This window comes from Rhopalosiphum maidis, chromosome 3 (assembly GCF_003676215.2).
Source record: "Rhopalosiphum maidis isolate BTI-1 chromosome 3, ASM367621v3, whole genome shotgun sequence".
Lineage (NCBI taxonomy): Eukaryota > Metazoa > Arthropoda > Insecta > Hemiptera > Aphididae > Rhopalosiphum > Rhopalosiphum maidis.
The window spans coordinates 1,617,686-1,638,835 of NC_040879.1; the positions used below are offsets into that span (position 1 = coordinate 1,617,686).

Genomic DNA, 21,150 nt, shown 5'->3' on the forward strand with positions numbered 1-21,150 from the left:
TCTTTAAAAGAATTATTATTTGGAGTATCATTTAAGAGTATGTCTTGCATACAGTTTAAAATATATAAATTATTTTCTTCAAACCTTTCACTCATGTCATTTATAATATTATCCAGAACAGCAAAATATATATTTATTTTATAATGTTTATTTATGGTAGTATTTTCAACCTCCTTCAATCCACCGCCAAGTTTAGCTGGTATTTTTTGCTTTCTGGGAAGTATAGGAGAAGAAACATTATATTGTTTTCTTAAAATGTCTACTTCATTCCAAGTGTTATTAAAACTTTCTTCACACCGCATATTGCATAATTCTTGTATTGTTTCTTTTGCCATTGACTGTACATTACTATAAATTATTGAACTTGATTGTAAATACTTTGATAAAATATTAGTTAACAACAGTATCTTTTTAAGAAAGTATATACAAAATAAAAATTCAAAAGTATTTATTGACTTTAGTAATGCATTAGCATCAGATCCATAAACAGCATCATTTTCCGAAATATCTTCTAAAGTACTAACCACAGTTTGAAAATTGAATAAAACCGCCTTGAGGGCATCTAGTCGGCAACTCCACCTAGTATCACTGAGACTTTTTAAAGTTTTAGGTCCTTCACATGTACTTATATTTAAAACTGAATACATTTTTTCAAAAATCGCATGCCTCTTGGATGATGCACCAATAAAATTATGTAATGTATTTAATGTTCCAAATACATTTCTTACATAAGATACTTGTTTAGCCAAATCTATAAGGCATAAATTTAAAATATGTGCATTACAGTGAATGTACATTGCTAAATGATTTTCTTCTTTAATTCTTGCTTGTACCCCTTTATACGACCCTCTCATTGACGCTGCACCGTCGTAACACTGCCCTCTCAAGTTTTCTATTTTTAAACCATGAGATACAAGAGTTGATTTTATTAACATTGAAAGTGTTTCTCCATCTGTATTTTCTGTTTTATAAAAACCAAGAAAAACTTCTGCTGGAGATAAATCTTTTGTTGCGTATCTTATAATAATTGCGACTTGTTCATGTCGAGACAAATCTTGAGTTTCGTCAACTATTATACTGAAAATACCCGCAGCTATTACATTATCAATTATATTTTCAATAACAATATTAGCTAAATACTCAAGAAATGTATTTGTGTAATCACCACTGACATAACGAAATGTCTTTTCTTTTTCAATAAAATATCGTTGAATAATATCATTATCTTTAGCACGAAGTGTTAATAGTTCTAGAAAGTTTCCTTTGTTTGAAGAGTCTTCGTCTACTCTATGACCTCTGATAGCTATTCCTTGACGAGCACAAAAAAGTAAACTGTCTAAAATACATTTTAAATAGGCTCGATTATCAGCTACTATCTGCTGATGGTGTGTATTAACTTTGCTAATTATACTCCCAGATTTCTTAGAATTTTTATAACCAGCTAATTTGGCACTAGCTTCTTTGTGTCCAAATGATTTTTCATGCTAAGGAAAAGACTTGAAACTAGCTTTTGACCATTGCTTGAATCCAACACTAACAAAAGTTGGATCTGATGTTTTAGATGGAAAAACACGACAGTAAAAACAATATGCAGAGTTACTGCTAGGACTATATTCTATCCAAGGAAAAGAAGTATACCACTCTGTTCGAAATTTTCTTCCTAAATGCTGTGGAAATATAATGTTATTTGGTTGATACGGTCCAAACCCACTTGAAAATAAAATTAAAGCATTTGTATTCTTATGACCAGGATCTCGATTAAGATTGTCACTTATCTAGATAAATATATATACTTGAAATTAAAATAAATTTTAACAAATACCATATACAATTATTCAATTTATTAAAGAGTATAAAAATGAGTGAATATTGACTATTTTGTACAACATTTAAAATTCTACAAATTGAAATTATAATTATTTCAATACTTGTTTTATGTTTTGTGATTGCATGTACATACTATTTAAAATTCAAAACTTTTATCATTGGTTTAAAGATTAAAATTGAATGCAATATTTTATATTTACCAATAGTGTATTTGTAGTTTGATCTGACTTTGATGTACCTACATGGCTAGATATAGCATTCTGAATTTGATTTATGTCCTTGGTATTTGGTAGAATATCCTAAAATGATCAATGAAATTAATACAAACATGATTTATATACATATTTATCACTTTTATACTACACAAAATAACCAATACATTTACTATTATTTATTTAACGTAGGTAACTAGTTACAGAATTTTCACTTTAAATTTATTAAGGTAAAGTGTTTACTGTTAACCAAAATATCCTTAAATATTAAATGATATTAAATTAATATAAATTTAATTTCAATAAATTGTAAATTAATACTAAAGATATGATATGAAATTAAGTATTAACTGTATTTACCATTTTTGATCTTTTTTCTGGGGAAAGGTGGTTTTCTTCAGGTAAGTTAACATTTTTCTCAGCATTAGTATTTTTCTAATAAGCAGGTACAACAATTTATTAGAATCAAAATAATAAAAAAATATATAGCAAAATAAATTTAATTTTCCCAATAATATAATATTACCTTAATAATTAATATAAAAATTAAATTACAGATCAAAAATAAACTGTTTTATTCATCAAAATTGTAGTTTTAATATAATATAAATCAGTAATATATTTTAATGGCTACTCTTAACTTAATGTATACTAAATATGTGTACTAAAGACTAAACAATTATATGAATTTAAAGTAAAAATAGACACTTACTTTTGACTTCGATACTTTTATAAGAAATTTGTCCATTGTAGTAAGTACTTAATTTTAAGTCGATCACGAATAAGAAATAACAAGTGTAAAAATTAAATTCATGAATAAAACAAACAAATAGTAATTTTAAACTATGAAACACGTTTTCATTATCAGCTACCATTGAGACTCGAGTCGGCCGATCACAATAAATATACATATTGGTATAATAATAGAAAATTATTAATAACAAAACTATAAATAAATGTGGAAAGGATATAGTATAATAATAATTCCAGTGCTTCAAGACAACGTTAAACATTGGTTCTCAAAATATAAATTAGTTAGTTTATTATTATATTGATATTTCAATTTTTTGATAATTGAAATCGTAATTTTTTGGAGTCGCAAAAAGATACTCTTGCGACCCTATGATATTTTCAGGGGTTGCAAGTGCGACCCCGTGCGACCCCCAGTTTACGCCACTGCTCTTGCCTGTTGTTTATATTTTATTTAGGAATTTTTCCAATAACATTTTTCGTATCATTTCAGCTCTGCATCAACATGAAATTATCTACCATTGCAATTTTATTCGTGATTCTTGGAGTCACTATCTATGTACAAGCGATGCCGACCCATGATGCACCCGACACGATTCCACAGACAAGACCGGTAGAAGCACAGCATCAGCTCCCGAATCTAGAAGGTAAAAATCATAATCTTTATCGTTATAAAATATTTATAGATATTATTTTTTGTGCATGTATTTTTTTATTTATTGTTAGACTTATTACTTTATTTTACCATCACCAATATTATTATTTTTAAACATAATATTTTTATTTTATATCTTATTGATTTGCTTTTAATTGTATATATTTTTTTCTAATTTGATTATTATAAATACTGCATAAACACTTTATACAATCTAATATTTCACAATTTTCTTCCACTAAAATACAAAAATAATAATAACGGTAAATCGCCAATAAAATAATATAATATGCTGAGGATATTAGCTATTATATATACTTGGTAATATTTAATTTTAAGCTGTATTATAGCAGGTAGCAAAAAATATTTTTTAAATGTTTAAAAAAAAGTTGGAAAATGGTTTATTCATTAATTTATAAACATTAATAAAATGTTCAAACGACCAGTTTTCCATTCTAAATAAAATGATAAAACATTATTTTAAATTCTTAGAAATCATTTAAAAATATTTTTAATATTTAACAAATGTGAGAAAAAGCATTTTTTAATATTTTAATATGATATTAAAATTTGAACATCAATAAAAATACTATTTTTTAGAAAACAGTAAAAAATTTGTAAAAGATTATTTTTCCAATTACAATCATTGTGATTTTTTTCATAGTAAACTCAGTCACCAAAATTGATTTTAGGTGAAAACGTTTTAAATAATATGTCGCATGTGGGTATGAGAGAAAAAACAAATATTGCGCTAACATACTCTTAAATATGAAATACTTAAATGTTTATTTATTTTTTATTAACACTTTGACACGCAAGTACTTATTGCTTTTATACCTATCTATACAATATTGTCAAATTTTTAAATATCGCTTCATAAAAATAAATTATGTTAATCTAAGAATATATTTACAAGTGATGGGTGAAAGGAAAAAGAGGTGCAATTGGAATCCGGATCCAACAACAACAACGGCAGGGTACAGCGACCCAGATTTTGGACATCCCCCTAAAGCCTGGGATCCCGTCGAACCATTTGCAAAAAACAATAAATACTTTGGAACGACACGCAGCCCAATAAGAAGAAGGAGGTCTATGGATGGCATGAAATTCAATTACACAATACTTAAATAAAAATACTCATAAACATTACATGTAATTGACGCTAAATGTTAAATTATTAATAACATTGATTTATTCTACTAAATAAATTTATTTATACATAATTAATTAATAATTGACTATTATAATTGATTCTGTTGTCTATTTAAAAATCAATATATAATATACAGGTATACTTCTATATTCCGTAGAACATAGGAAGTTATCAGATGTACTATGTGACAAAAAAAACCAATTTGCATTTATTAATTTCATTTAGTTTTAAAAATAATACTACTAATAGCAATTGAAATTTCAAGAATTATTTCCCAAAAAAGAAACAATATTGATGGTAAACATCAAATTGTTTTTCGGATTGAATTTTTTACAAAAAAAATTATTATTCATCAACATCATCACTTTGGTAGCATATTAATGAATGAGCAATATTAATTAATGAAGACCTAAAATTTTAACCAAACAGTTATCTTTTGGGTCAAATTACGACTTCATGACTTGATCGTTGATAGAAATATGAAGAAGGATGTCTGGACAATTTTTTGGCAATTTTTTAAGCTCCAGCTTACCTTCAGAATTGAATGTTCAACAAACAGTTTAAAAATTTGGAATATTAATATTCGTCAAATTTATCATATGAACGTATGTTATATAGTGTTTATGAATTATCAGCTTAAATTTAATGAATAAAAGTTCATAATGCTAAATAAGAATCATTTTCTTAAATTAGAAGTCAATGTTTCAAGACACTACTTTGAGAACTAACTGTTTTATAAACAGTTAAAAATATGAATAGGTAATATTTGTCAAAATTATCATATAATTCTATGTATTTTAATGTTTAAAAAGTATCAGTTGTAAATAAAAAATTAAAACTTCAAAAGGCTAAATAAGTATCATTTTCTAAAACTGAAAGTGAAGTTGCCAAAGATAACCTTAAGTCACAATATTACAAGCTAATGATGGTTACCAATTTTTTCATTAAGATTCAAAACAAATTTAATATTATTCACTATTATTATAAACCACGAACATTGCATAAGTCCATTACTATTATCAGCATCTTCTTGTTTATTTTCAACATTGGAGGTTGTTACTTTCCCCACAGGGTATGAACTCCAATTTATGTCTCACAAATCCTTGAGTGATCTGCATGGCTGCTTTCTAAAAAAATGTTTTCAATTGATTATAGATAATCGTTGAATAATAACTTAAAAGTTTATTGTTTTACAAGCAGATAACAATATAAATTGATAGTGTTGGTATAAACTATCATAAAAACATATGGTTTTTTAGTAATTAGGAAATAATACCTTAGATTAAATAATTAAATGTACAAAATGCTAAATAGATATCACTTTCTTAATCTAGTTGTGGAGATTTCAAAACTCGAACTTGAGAATTGAGTTTTTATATACAGTTCAAAATATTAATCGGATATATATTTGTCAAAATTACCATATGATTGTATGTTTTATGGTTTTTATAAAGTATCAATTATAAATAAATAATTGAAAGTTCAAAAGGCTAAATAAGTATCATTTTCTAAATTTAGAAGTGAAGTTTCCAAAACACTAACATAAATATTCAGTGTTTTATAAACAGATTGAAAATATAAATTGTTAATGTTGGTCAAAAATATTATAACATTATTTGTTTTTTAGTAATTATGAAGTATCAGATTAGAATTAATAATTGAACGTTCAAAAATGCAAAAAGTATAATTTTCTTAATCTAGTATTAAAGGGTTCAAGACACTAACTTGGAAAATCAGTGTTTTATAAACAGTACAAAATTTTAATCAGATGTATTTAACAAAATTATCATAAACATGATTAGAAACTAATAAGATACTAATTGCCAACAATAACCTTAAGAAACAAGATTACAAGCTAATGCTGCATACCAATTTTTTCATTAAGATTCAAAACAAATTTAATATTAACACTATTTTATAAACCACGAACATTGCATAAGTCCAATACTATTGTCAGCATCTTCTTGTTTATTTTCAACATTGGAGGTTGTTATTTTCCCCAAAGGGTATGAAGTCCAATTTATGTCTCACCAATCCTTGAGTGATCTGCATGGCTGCTTTCTAAAAAAAAGTTTTCAATTAATTATAGATAATGGTTGAATAATAACTTAAAAGTTTATTGTTTTACAAGCAGATAACAATATAAATTGATAATGTTGGTATAAACTATCATAAAAACATATGGTTTTTAGTAATTAGGAAATATCAGCTTAGATTAAATAATTAAATGTTCAAAATGCTAAATAGATATCACTTTCTTAATCTAGTTGTGGAGATTTCAAAACTCGAACTTGAGAATTGAGTGTTTTATATACAGTTCAAAATATTAATCGGATATATATTTTTCAAAATTACCATATGATTGTATGTTTTATGGTTTTTATTAAGTATCAATTTTAAAAAAATAATTGAAAGTTCAAAAGGCTAAATAAGTATCATTTTCTAAATTTCGAAGTGAAGTTTTCAAAACACTAACATAAATATTCAGTGTTTTATAAACAGATTGAAAATATAAATTGTTAATGGTGGTCAAAAATATTATAACAATATTTGTTTTTTAGTAATTATGAAGTATCAGCTTAGAATTAATAATTGAATGTTCAAAAATGCAAAAAAGAATATTTTTCTTAATCTAGTATTAAAGGGTTCAAGACACTAACTTGAAAAATCAGTGTTTTATAAACAGTTCAAAATATTAATCAGATGTATTTAACAAAATTATCATATAAATGATTAAAAACTACTAATATTCTAATTGCCAAAGATAACCTTAAGTCACCATATTACAAGTTAATGCTGCATACCATTTTTTTCATTAAGATTCAAAACAAATTTAATATTATTCACTATTATTATAAACCACGAACATTGCATAAGTCCATTACTATTGTCAGCGTATTTTTGTTTATTTTCAACATTGGAGGTTGTTATTTTCCCCACATGGTATGAACTCCAATTTATGTCACACCAATCCTTGAGTGATCTGCATGGCTGCTTTCTAAAAAAATGTTTTCAATTAATTATAGATAATGGTTCAATAATAACTTAAAAGTTTAGTGTATTACAAGCAGATAAAAATATAAATTGATAATGTTGGTATAAACTATCATAAAAACATATGGTTTTTAGTAATTAGGAAATATCAGCTTAGATTAAATAATTAAATGTTCAAAATGCTAAATAGATATCACTTTCTTAATCTAGTTGTGGAGATTTCAAAACTCGAACTTGAGAATTGAGTGTTTTATATACAGTTCAAAATATTAATCGGATATATATTTTTCAAAATTACCATATGATTGTATGTTTTATGGTTTTTATTAAGTATCAATTTTAAAAAAATAATTGAAAGTTCAAAAGGCTAAATAAGTATCATTTTCTAAATTTCGAAGTGAAGTTTTCAAAACACTAACATAAATATTCAGTGTTTTATAATCAAAAATGCAAAAAAGAATATTTTTCTTAATCTAGTATTAAAGGGTTCAAGACACTAACTTGAAAAATCAGTGTTTTATAAACAGTTCAAAATATTAATCAGATGTATATAACAAAATTATCATATAAATGATTAAAAACTACTAATATTCTAATTGCCAAAGATAACCTTAAGTCACAATATTACAAGTTAATGCTGCATACCATTTTTTTCATTAAGATTCAAAACAAATTTAATATTATTCACTATTATTATAAACCACGAACATTGCATAAGTCCATTACTATTGTCAGCGTATTTTTGTTTATTTTCAACATTGGAGGTTGTTATTTTCCCCACAGGGTATGAACTCCAATTTATGTCACACCAATCCTTGAGTGATCTGCATGGCTGCTTTCTAAAAAAATGTTTTCAATTAATTATAGATAATGGTTCAATAATAACTTAAAAGTTTAGTGTATTACAAGCAGATAAAAATATAAATTGATAATGTTGGTATAAACTATCATAAAAACATATGGTTTTTAGTAATTAGGAAATATCAGCTTAGATTTAATAATTAAATGTTCAAAATGCCAAATAGATATCACTTTCTTAATCTAGTTGTGGAGATTTCAAAACTCGAACTTGAGAATTGAGTATTTTATATACAGTTCAAAATATTAATCGGATATATATTTGTCAAAATTACCATATGATTGTATGGTTTATGGTTATTAAAAAGTATTAATTTTAAATAAATAATTGAAAGTTCAAAAGGCTAAATAAGTATCATTTTCTAAATTTAGAAGTGAAGTTTTCAAAACACTAACATAAATATTCAGTGTTTTATAAACAAATTGAAAATATATATTGTTAATGTTGGTCAAAAATATTATAACATTATTTGTTTTTTAGTTATTATGAAGTATCAGATTAGAATTAATAATTGAATGTTCAAAAATGCAAAAAAGTATAATTTTCTTAATCTAGTATTAAAGGGTTAAGGACACTAATATGAAAAATCAGTGTTTTATAAACAGTACAAAATATTAATCAGATGTATTTAACAAAATTATCATAAACATGATTAGAAACTAATAAGATACTAATTGCCAACAATAACCTTAAGAAACAAGATTACAAGCTAATGCTGCATACCAATTTTTTCATTAAGATTCAAAACAAATTTAATATTAAACACTATTATTATAAACCACGAACATTGCATAAGTCCAATACTATTGTCAGCATCTTCTTGTTTATTTTCAACATTGGAGGTTGTTATTTTCCCCAAAGGGTATGAAGTCCAATTTATGTCTCACCAATCCTTGAGTGATCTGCATGGCTGCTTTCTAAAAAAAAGTTTTCAATTAATTATAGATAATGGTTGAATAATAACTTAAAAGTTTATTGTTTTACAAGCAGATAACAATATAAATTGATAATGTTGGTATAAACTATCATAAAAACATATGGTTTTTAGTAATTAGGAAATATCAGCTTAGATTAAATAATTAAATGTTCAAAATGCTAAATAGATATCACTTTCTTAATCTAGTTGTGGAGATTTCAAAACTCGAACTTGAGAATTGAGTGTTTTATATACAGTTCAAAATATTAATCGGATATATATTTTTCAAAATTACCATATGATTGTATGTTTTATGGTTTTTATAAAGTATCAATTTTAAAAAAATAATTGAAAGTTCAAAAGGCTAAATAAGTATCATTTTCTAAATTTCGAAGTGAAGTTTTCAAAACACTAACATAAATATTCAGTGTTTTATAAACAGATTGAAAATATAAATTGTTAATGGTGGTCAAAAATATTATAACAATATTTGTTTTTTAGTAATTATGAAGTATCAGCTTAGAATTAATAATTGAATGTTCAAAAATGCAAAAAAGAATATTTTTCTTAATCTAGTATTAAAGGGTTCAAGACACTAACTTGAAAAATCAGTGTTTTATAAACAGTTCAAAATATTAATCAGATGTATTTAACAAAATTATCATATAAATGATTAAAAACTACTAATATTCTAATTGCCAAAGATAACCTTAAGTCACCATATTACAAGTTAATGCTGCATACCATTTTTTTCATTAAGATTCAAAACAAATTTAATATTATTCACTATTATTATAAACCACGAACATTGCATAAGTCCATTACTATTGTCAGCGTATTTTTGTTTATTTTCAACATTGGAGGTTGTTATTTTCCCCACAGGGTATGAACTCCAATTTATGTCACACCAATCCTTGAGTGATCTGCATGGCTGCTTTCTAAAAAAATGTTTTCAATTAATTATAGATAATGGTTCAATAATAACTTAAAAGTTTATTGTTTTACAAGCAGATAAAAATATAAATTGATAATGTTGGTATAAACTATCATAAAAACATATGGTTTTTAGTAATTAGGAAATATCAGCTTAGATTAAATAATTAAATGTTCAAAATGCCAAATAGATATCACTTTCTTAATCTAGTTGTGGAGATTTCAAAACTCGAACTTGAGAATTGAGTATTTTATATACAGTTCAAAATATTAATCGGATATATATTTGTCAAAATTACCATATGATTGTATGGTTTATGGTTATTATAAAGTATCAATTTTAAATAAATAATTGAAAGTTCAAAAGGCTAAATAAGTATCATTTTCTAAATTTAGAAGTGAAGTTTTCAAAACACTAACATAAATATTCAGTGTTTTATAAACAAATTGAAAATATATATTGTTAATGTTGGTCAAAAATATTATAACATTATTTGTTTTTTAGTTATTATGAAGTATCAGATTAGAATTAATAATTGAATGTTCAAAAATGCAAAAAAGTATAATTTTCTTAATCTAGTATTAAAGGGTTCAAGACACTAACTTGGAAAATCAGTGTTTTATGAACAGTTCAAAATATTAATCAGATGTATTTAACAAAATTATCATATAAATGATTAGAAACTAATAAGATTCTAATTGCCAAAGATAACCTTAAGTCACAATATTACAAGTTAATGCTGCATACCATTTTTTTCATTAAGATTCAAAACAAATTTAATATTATTCACTTTTATTATAAACCACGAACATTGCATAAGTCCATTACTATTGTCAGCATCTTCTTGTTTATTTTCAACATTAGAGGTTGTTATTTTCCCCAAAGGGTATGAAGTCCAATTTATGGCTCACCAATCCTTGAGAGATGTGCATGGCTGCTTTCTAAAAAAACGTTTTCAATTAATTATAGATAATGGTCGAATAATAACTTAAAAGTTTATTGTTTTACAAGCAGATAACAATATAAATTGATAATGTTGGTATAAACTATCATAAAAACATATGGTTTTTAGTAATTAGAAAATATCAGCTTAGATTAAATAATTAAATGTTCAAAATGCCAAATAGATATCACTTACTTAATCTAGTTGTGGAGATTTCAAAACTCGAACTTGAGAATTGAGTGTTTTATATACAGTTCAAAATATTAATCGGATATATATTTTTCAAAATTACCATATGATTGTATGTTTTATGGTTATTATAAAGTATCAATTTTAAATAAATAATTGAAAGTTCAAAAGGCTAAATAAGTATCATTTTCTAAATTTAGAAGTGAAGTTTTCAAAACACTAACATAAATATTCAGTGTTTTATAAACAGATTGAAAATATAAATTGTTAATGTTGGTCAAAAATATTATAACATTATTTGTTTTTTAGTAATTATGAAGTATCAGATTAGAATTAATTATTGAATATTCAAAAATGCAAAAAAGAATATTTTTCTTAATCTAGTATTAAAGGGTTCAAGACACTAACTTGAAAAATCAGTGTTTTATAAACAGTTCAAAATATTAATCAGATGTATTTAACAAAATTATCATATAAATGATTAAAAACTACTAAGATTCTAATTGCCAAAGATAACCTTAAGTCACAATATTACAAGTTAATGCTGCATACCATTTGTTTCATTAAGATTCAAAACAAATTTAATATTATTCACTTTTATTATAAACCACGAACATTGCATAAGGCCATTACTATTGTCAGCATCTTCTTGTTTATTTTCAACATTGGAGGTTGTTATTTTCCCCACAGGGTATGAACTCCAATTTATGTCTCACCAATCCTTGAGTGATCTGCATGGTTGCTTTCTAAAAAAACGTTTTCAATTAATTATAGATAATGGTTGAATAATAACTTAAAAGTTTATTGTCTTACAAGCAGATAACAATATAAATTGATAATGTTGGTATAAACTATCACAAAAACATATGGTTTTTAGTAATTAGGAAATATCAGCTTAGATTAAAATATTAAATGTTCAAAATCCTAAATAGATATCACTTTCTGAATCTAGTTGTGGAGATTTCAAAACTCGAACTTGAGAATTGAGTATTTTATATACAGTTCAAAATATTAATCGGATATATATTTGTCAAAATTACCATATGATTGTTTTTTTTATAGTTTTTATAAAGTATCAATTTTAAAAAATAATTGAAAGTTCAAAAGGCTAAATAAGTATCATTTTCTAAATTTAGTAGTGAAGTTTTCAATACACTAACATAAATAATCAGTGTTTTATAAGCAGATTGAAAATATAAATTGTTAATGTTGGTCAAATATATTAAAACAACATTTGTTTTTTAGTAAATATAAAGTAACAGCTTAGAAGTAATAATTGAATGCTCAAAATGCAAAAAAGTATAATTTTCTTACTCTATTATTAAATGGTTCAAGACACTAACTTGAAAAATCAGTGTTTTATAAACGGTTCAAAATATTAATCAGATGTATTTAACAAAAGTATCATATAAATGATTAGAAACTAATAAGATTCTAATTGCCAACGATAACCTTAAGAAACAAGATTACAAGCTAATGGTGTTTACCAATTTTTTCATTCAGATTCTGAACAAATTTAATATTATTAAGTCCATTACTATTATCAGCATCTTCTTGTTTATTTTCAACATTGGAGGTTGTTACTTTTCCCACAGGGTATGAACTCCAATTTATGTCTCATTAATCCTTGAGTGATCTGCATGGCTGCTTTCTAAAAAATGTTTTCAATTAATTATACATAATAGTTGAATAATAACTTAAATGTTTATTGTTTTAGAAGCAAATAATAATATAAATTGATAATGTTGGTATAAACTATCATAAAAACATATGGTTTTTTAGTTATTAGGAAATAATACCTTAGATTAAATAATTAAATGTTCAAAATGCTAAATAGGTATCACTTTCTTAATCTAGTTGTGGAGATTTCAAAACTCGAACTTGAGAATTGAGTGTTTTATATACAGTTCAAAATATTAATCGGATATATTTATCATAAATGTTGAGAAACTAATATGATTTTATCGGGTATAGAAAACCTTAAGAAACAAGATTATAAGCTATTGGTGCTTACTAATTTTATCATTCAGATTCTAAAGAAATTTAATATTATTCACTATTATTATAAACCACGAACATTGCATATGTACATTATTATTATCAGTATCTTCTTGGTTTTTTCAACATTGGAGGTTGTTACTTTCCCCACAGTTTATTAGTTCCAATTTATGTTTTAATCTAGTTGTGGAGGTTTCATAACTCGAACTTGAGAATTGAGTGTTTTATAAACAGTTAAAAATATGAATCGGTAACATTCGTCAATATTATCATTTGATTGTATATTTTATAGTAATCATAAAGTATCATCTTAGATTAATCAATTGAAAGTTCATAATGCTAAATAAAAATTATTTTCTTAATCTAGTAGTGAAGGTTTCAAGACACTAACTTGAGAAATGAGTGTTTTATAAACAGTTCAAAGTATGAATTGTATATATTCGTCAAAATATCATATAACGTTGCGAAACTAAGAAGATTTTATTTGCTTAAGAAAACCTTAGGACACAAGATTACAAGCTAAACAATTTTTTCAATCAGATTCTATCAAATTTAATACTATTCATTATTATTGAATAACACGTACATTGCATAAGTCCATTATTATTATCAGTATCTTGTTGTTTATTTTCAATATAGGATGTTGATATTTTTTTTCAGTATGTATGAATGCCAATTCATGTCTTAACATGGCTTGAGTGATCTGCTGTACTGCTATTTAAATATATATTGTCAGTTAAATATGTTTAATTGTTGAAAGATAAAATATCACTACTACGCACCATAAAGAGAACAAATATTTTATATGAAAATTAGCATGTGATTAAAACTGAATAATTCAGAAAAGGAATCAAACAAATAATAACTAACAGACAAACTTCCTTCTTAATACAAAACATTTAAAAACATTTACAGTTGAATTTTAAATACGATATATTATTGTAAAACTACAACAAAATATGAAATATAATCTTTTAACAGGTGATAAGAAATAATAATTTTGATAAGCCTTAAAAGATAGTAGAAATCTATCAAAATGTTTATTGAACTTGAATGTAAAATTAGTGTAACTAAAGAATACACTTGTTTATAGTGCATTCAAAATATTAGGTTAAATGAGTTATATGAGAGTTAATAATGAAAAATTTTAATCATTTTCTGAATTTAGTTGTCAAGATTTCAAGACACTATCTTAAGAATCGGCCGGTAACACTCGAATAACGCAACCACGATTATAACGATTTACGTTAGGTTAGGCTTGAGCGCCGTAGCGAACTTTCGTGCTATGTGTGTGTAGCATTTTAACCAACCTATAGGCCTAGTGCCCCAAAGTTTGGTGATTTGTGGAAGGTCTACCAAACGGTTATTGGTTCGAGTGATAGGCACACATGTGTTTACGTATGAAGAGTTCACCACTGTGTTGACCCGCATAGTATCCGTATTCAACTCTCGCCCGCTGACACCTGCCTCGACCGATCCGCATGACCAAAAGTGAGTGACGCTGGGGCAGTTTTTAATTGGCCATTGGATATCTGTTGCTCGCTGTACCGCCGCAGTCATGTCCCGAGGAGGCTCGCGCCCTTTCCGACAGATGGAACTTAACGGACCAATGCTATTGCGCATTATATGACTTGTTGGTCATCAGATTTCGAGTATTTTCAGAACTGAGAATTTAAAAATTTAGTAGGGAAGGTAATCGGGTGTTTAGTAATTAGTCACTAACAATGTGATAAAGTTGATTACCGTATTTGTGAGTTATGAGATAATAATATCATAAATGTATTATATTGTAGAAATAATCCTAAACAGATAAACATTGGAAATTAATGTCATTTTTTTACATACACTTAAATTCCAACTGCTGCTAAACGGAAACGTCTGATAAATTCGTCGCAGTTATTTGAACGCAGGACATTTCGGTGCCCGTCATTTTGACGCATTATGCATTTTGTCGTGTGTAAATTCGTTGATTATCGATATATGTGATAATTATTTGAACATAATAATATATTATATAGTGTTCTAATCATTAGAATCTAATGTATATTTATATATTTGATATCGGTTTGTTATTGTACCTTTATAGTTTATAGCTTGATATATGATTATATACATTTACTGTCCCTCATTCCCTCCTATAAGTATGCATTCAATTTACAATAATCATATTTCGTCTAGTGGCGTTCAAAATATTGTATTTTAAAGATCAAGTATAAAAATGAATAAACTGTCAAAATTTACCTTATTATTATTAATAATCTTTCCTCAGCTGAAATACTTCTCCTAAAATTTTTATTCAACTTTTTATTCTGTTTTCAACTAGGATTAAAACCTCATAAAAGGTTTTAATATTCATTCGGCAGCAGTTATAAAATTTTTCTAAATCGTTTTTTAGTTCATGAATAAAACCAGAGGTTTTATAGTTGATTAATCGGGTGAACCCAAAATCTATTTTCTCTTTCTTTTTCTAATTTCAAAAACTCCAAAATTTGCCACAACAAAATATTGACTTTTACTTCATTATCGATTTTTGTAATAGGGAAACAAACTAAAAACACTTGTTACTACACCTGATGTTAATCGTGTACTGAAATAATTTTGTCGTAATTAAACAATTTCAAAATTATTTTGCATCCGGTGCGTTTCGAGGATGATAAAATATATATTATATTATTCAAACCATCATAAGTTATTTTTCGCCCAATAAATGGCCAAAACTTTTTGTGTATTATGCTTTGTTGTGAAGAATTCAGGTGCCCGCTGTATATAATATCCATACATATAGGGTAGGTGTTTGATCTATTCACAGCAGTATTGAAATATGTTTCGCTTGTTATAGAAATCCCGCGTACAATGATTGTGGTTGTATACATACATTTACAAAACTGATAATATCATATACGACGCAGTTTTTCGATGGAATTTCAAATTCCTATATTTTATAATTTTATGCCTTATCTTATACCGGGTACTTGTGTATCTGACATCTGTTTACGAGTATGATTTTGAAAAAATTGTTTGTAAAGTATATGATTTGGAACAATTTCTTATTTATCAAAAATCGAAAAAATATATGAATCGAATAATTATTAAAATAAGTGACAAGATGATGCGATTCAAGCTATTAAAAGTTATCGATAGTTTTTATTTCTTCATTTACGAAATATGTACGTCTTATAATTACTTAATATTAAGATTTAGGAAAAAACACTAAAAATATTTAGTATCAAAAAAGATGAGAACCCATTAAAAAATATTTATAACAATTATTTAGCAAGCTATAATTAATAAGAAATACGCGTGATGTCATAATTTCGTAGCCGCCATATACTCAGTACACAGTACACTTTATTACGTGAATATTACAATTCTTAGTTATAACTCAACTAAATAATTTATTGGTTTTGACCTATTTAACAATTTAAGGTTTGCAATATTATAATATGTTATTCATTGTGTTTGCGCTGTGCGCAATAAGCCCAAATAAAAATATAATTTTTATTTACATTAGCCAAATATTATTATTAAATTATTATTTATCACATTATTAAAATCGTGCGATCATCGGTGATTGCATGTCTGGGGATTCGTCCATATGGTCAGTCACAGAACACGGCAACGGCGGCCTGGTAATAATAAGTCGAAGAAGGAGAGCAATACGTGAGAGTCGAACATTTACTCGGCTTTACAGAAAAATAACCATTGTAACACACTGCAAGCGACGAGTGACGACCCATATCAATATAAATTTCTTGCAGTTAGTTTCATTTCTAAAATGACCCGTCAGCCATCATTTTTACGGGGTGGTGGGGCACTGTATAAACCATGGAAAGCAACAATAACACCTAAAATGCCATACGTATAAAAAATATAGTACAAATACAACACAAATAAAACGGTCACACTTTCTATAAGCAGAAACTATACAGAGGTCAATTTATTTTATTTATCGCTGTACAGGGGTAGAATTAAGGAACAAGAAACACAAAGAAGACGACGAGAACTTGCAGTGTACGTATGTCGTCTACAAACATGTATAATGTACATCGTATATATGGTACTGAGGATGCAAATGTTCGGCTTTCTGACGTAGTACTGCATACTGCTGTACTTCGTTAAATTTGTTCAAAAAATATAGTCTGCCGAAAAAATATTTCGGCATGTTATAGAATAAATATCTACTAATAAGTAGTACCTACCTACCATTTTAAAAGGTTTCCATAACAACGTACGTCGTATGATGTGAACCGTAAAAAAAATCATTGTCACCATCGTCCGAGTCTATAAATCTTTATATTGTAGTAGGTAAAATACAAAAGTGTCATTTGTAGGTACGTTATTATTGTTGAACTTGGCGGGTCTACATAATATCGGACGCCAAGATTCTGTCGGTATACTGCAACATACAATATATAATATATATGAGGTGTTTCTATATTTACCCACTGGAATAAAAGGACTGTTTTTGTATTACTGTGCTAGTGATATTGTGATATATAGTACTTAATACCATACTAAAAATTTTACTACATTTGCATATATTTTTTGGCACATAAGTAAAAACTAAAAACGCTTGTAAATACACGTATACACTTTTTTAGTTCATAGTACATTACACATGCATTTCAGTACTGCACACTAAAATAGGGGCTGATTACGAACAAAATATATTAATATATATAATATTTTATTAATAAAATCGGTTTACTAGTGCATAGTATAAAGCTTTTTATGGGTAAATAAATGTTTTGGTTATTTTGAATGTGATATTATTATATACCAGTGGCGATCAACCTTTTTTGGCCACCATCTACTACAAATATACTTCACCATTAAGGATCGACTTCCAAAAAAAACCTAACCACCATGATTTTCGTATGCATAGGCTAAAAATAAATTCTAACACGATCGACTATGAAATCGTTTGCAATCGACTGTTTGGCCGACCCTATTATAAACAAATATTTGAGAGTGCTAATTTCAAAATTGGGGGTGCTAATACACCCTAAGTGCCCCCTAATTGGGCCCATATGGTCCATAGTAAAAGTATAAAGAGTAATGGACTATAATATTATTATGAAATCATATTATATTTTCGGCGGCAGCAATATTAATAATTGGTAACTTGACGATCTATAATCTAATACATAAGTATCCATCTGTCCATAACGGCCAATAAATGTAGGTTGAAATGCTAAACGGCCGCGTTAAACATTTTGTCAATATAGTGTTTATCTACTTGGCAGGACCCGTAAGTATACTAAAATATATAAATACAATGTACTTAAATGTTAGGTCAATATACCAAAATATGATGAATTTACGTCGTGGAGTCGTACAATTTAGGACGACATTTCAAGTGTATGTATATACCTATCGAATAATAATATAACATAATCCTATTATAATATATAATATTATATACTAGAAAATTAGTGTGAATGCTGCACAGTCAAGCATCGAGAAGGGGTATACAAGTTCCGTATTACGAAATATTATTGAAATATATAATTTCGAATACATCGTATCTTTTGATATTTAATATAGGTAGATACACACTCGACGTTTGTCGTCCAGGCATCCGGTTTCGGGCATCCAACACGGTCACCGCCGCCGAAACTCCCCTGTAAAGATGTATGTGTGTTAGTGAGAGTGTTTGACATTGTGCGCATGTCTGTATTTGTTCGCAGTACTTGTCGATGAGGGTGGTTGAGTGGGTTGACCGATCGATGGGTGAGCAGGAAGGTCGGAGGGCAGTTCACCGAATAGAATTTCAGTTCACCCCCGATGCTCCGGTAGGCTCCTGTCCTTATAGGCCTTCAACGCGTAATCGGTGGTGGAAACAACCACCACCACCACCACCACCACCACCACTTCGACACCGAAGAAGCCGCCGCCGCTGCCAGGACATAAAAGGGGGTGCTTAGGAGCGCCGATCGTCATTTATGTCTCAATAGTCACCTTTATTTTCAAGATTACTTTTTTCGTGTAAGTACTTCGCGATTTCCGAACATAATTTTTTTGTCTCGTGACATATTTTTTATACTCTCTTGCCTGTCGTATATATTTTATTTAGGAATTTTTCCAATAACATTTTTCGTATCATTTCAGCTCTGCATCAACATGAAATTATCTACCATTGCAATTTTATTCGTGATTCTTGGAGTCGCTATCTATATACAAGCGATGCCGACCCATGATGCACCCGACACGATTCCGCAGACAAAACCGGTAGAAGCGCAGCATCAGTTCCCAAATCTAGAAGGTAAAAATTATAATCTTTATCGTTATAAAATATTTATAGATATTATTTTTTGTGCATGTATATTTTTATTTATTGTTAGACTTATTACTTTATTTAACCATTACCAATATTATTATTTTTATTTTATACCTTATTGATTTGCTTTTAATTGTATATATTTTTTTCTAATTTGATTGTTATAAATAGTGCATAAACACATTATACAATCTAATATTTCACAATCATCCTCCACTAAAATACAAAAATAATAATATTGGTAAATCGGCAATAAAATAATATAATATGCTGAGGATATTAGCTATTATATATACTTGGTAATATTTAATTTTAAGCTGTATTATACCAGGTAGCAAAAAAAAATTTTTTAAATGTTTAAAAAAAAGTTGGAAAATGATTCATTCATTAATTAATAAACATTAATAAAATATTCAAACGACCAGTTTTCCATTCTAAATAAAATGATAAAACATTATTTTACATTCTTAAAAATCATTTAAAAATATTTTTAATATTTAACAAATGTGAGAAAAAGCATTTTTTAATATTTAAATATGATATTAAAATTTGAACATCAATTAAAATACTATTTTTTAGAAAACAGTAAAAAATTTGTAAAAGATTATTTTTTCAATTACAATCGTTGTGATTTTTTTCATAGTAAACTCAGTCACCAAAATTGATTTTAGGTGAAAACGTTTTACATAATATGTCGTATGTGGATACGAGAGAAAAAACAAATATTGCGCTAACTTACTCTTAAATATGAAATACTTAAATGTTTATTTATTTTTTATTAACACTTTGGCACGCAGGTACTTATTGCTTTTATACCTATCTATCCAATATTGTCGAATTTTTAAATATCGCTTCATGAAAATAAATTATGTTAATCTAATAATATATTTACAAGTGATGGGTGAAAGGAAAAAGAGGTGCAATTGGAATTCGGATCCAACAACAACAACGGCAGGGTACAGCGACCCAGATTTTGGACATCCCCCTAAAGCCTGGGATCCCGTCGAACCATTTGCAAAAAACAATAAATACTTTGGAACGACAGGCAGCCCAATAAGAAGAAGGAGGTCTATGGATGGCATGAAATTCAATTACACCATACTTAAATAAAAATACTCATAAACATTACATGTAATTGACGCTAAATGTTAAATTATTAATAACATTGATTTATTCTACTAAATAAATTTATTTATACATAATTAATTAATAATTGACTATTATAATTGATTCTGTTGTCTATTTAAAATCAATATATAATATAGAGGTATACTTCTATATTCCGTAGAACATAGGAAGTTATCAGGTGTACTATGTGACAAAAAAAAAACCAATTTGCATTTATTAATTTCATTTAGTTTTAAAAATAATACTACTAATAGCAATTGAAATTTCAAGAATTATTTCCCAAAAAAGAAACAATATTGATGGTAAACATCA

At 26.8% G+C, this 21,150-nt stretch overlaps 4 protein-coding genes across 4 annotated transcripts; 2 read left to right on the forward strand and 2 right to left on the reverse strand.

Annotated features, from left to right (window-relative positions):
* Positions 1-259: 259 nt before the first annotated feature.
* LOC113560065 (zinc finger MYM-type protein 1-like) lies at positions 260-1,483 on the reverse strand. Its single transcript, XM_026965845.1, has 3 exons — positions 1,458-1,483; positions 457-1,332; positions 260-338 (listed from the first exon to the last, which is right to left on the reverse strand). Exons 1-3 carry the CDS (start codon positions 1,481-1,483, stop codon positions 260-262), a joined length of 981 nt encoding a protein of 326 aa, XP_026821646.1.
* LOC113559811 lies at positions 1,470-3,206 on the reverse strand. Its single transcript, XM_026965569.1, has 4 exons — positions 2,752-3,206; positions 2,400-2,474; positions 2,028-2,126; positions 1,470-1,775 (listed from the first exon to the last, which is right to left on the reverse strand). Exons 1-4 carry the CDS (start codon positions 2,785-2,787, stop codon positions 1,485-1,487), a joined length of 501 nt encoding a protein of 166 aa, XP_026821370.1. The 5' UTR covers positions 2,788-3,206; the 3' UTR covers positions 1,470-1,484.
* Positions 3,207-3,294: 88 nt separating this feature from the next.
* On the forward strand, positions 3,295-4,575 carry LOC113560066. Its single transcript, XM_026965846.1, has 2 exons — positions 3,295-3,436; positions 4,361-4,575. The coding sequence occupies exons 1-2, from the start codon at positions 3,295-3,297 to the stop codon at positions 4,573-4,575; spliced, it is 357 nt and encodes a 118-aa protein (XP_026821647.1).
* A 14,978-nt stretch (positions 4,576-19,553) lies between these two features.
* On the forward strand, positions 19,554-20,820 carry LOC113560067. Its single transcript, XM_026965847.1, has 2 exons — positions 19,554-19,695; positions 20,606-20,820. The coding sequence occupies exons 1-2, from the start codon at positions 19,554-19,556 to the stop codon at positions 20,818-20,820; spliced, it is 357 nt and encodes a 118-aa protein (XP_026821648.1).
* The last annotated feature ends 330 nt before the right edge of the window (positions 20,821-21,150 follow it).

Bases quoted from the DNA above. Each gene is read 5' to 3' on its own strand.
- LOC113560065 (XM_026965845.1), bottom strand. From the start codon at position 1,483: ATGAAAAATCATTTGGACACAAAGAA. The intron at 1,333-1,457 runs GCTAGTGCCAAA...TATTTTAGACAG, and splicing joins AATCATTTGGACACAAAGAA to TTTACTTTTTTGTGCTCGTC. The intron at 339-456 runs GTCAATAAATAC...AGTAATGTACAG, and splicing joins GATGCTAATGCATTACTAAA to TCAATGGCAAAAGAAACAAT.
- LOC113559811 (XM_026965569.1), bottom strand. From the start codon at position 2,787: ATGGACAAATTTCTTATAAAAGTATCGAAGTCAAAA. The intron at 2,127-2,399 runs GTAAATACAGTT...TGATCATTTTAG, and splicing joins CAGAAAAAAGATCAAAAATG to GATATTCTACCAAATACCAA. The intron at 1,776-2,027 runs GTAAATATAAAA...ATATTTATCTAG, and splicing joins AAACTACAAATACACTATTG to ATAAGTGACAATCTTAATCG.
- LOC113560066 (XM_026965846.1), top strand. From the start codon at position 3,295: ATGAAATTATCTACCATTGCAATTTTATTCGTGATTCTTGGAGTCACT. The intron at 3,437-4,360 runs GTAAAAATCATA...TATATTTACAAG, and splicing joins TCAGCTCCCGAATCTAGAAG to TGATGGGTGAAAGGAAAAAG.
- LOC113560067 (XM_026965847.1), top strand. From the start codon at position 19,554: ATGAAATTATCTACCATTGCAATTTTATTCGTGATTCTTGGAGTCGCT. The intron at 19,696-20,605 runs GTAAAAATTATA...TATATTTACAAG, and splicing joins TCAGTTCCCAAATCTAGAAG to TGATGGGTGAAAGGAAAAAG.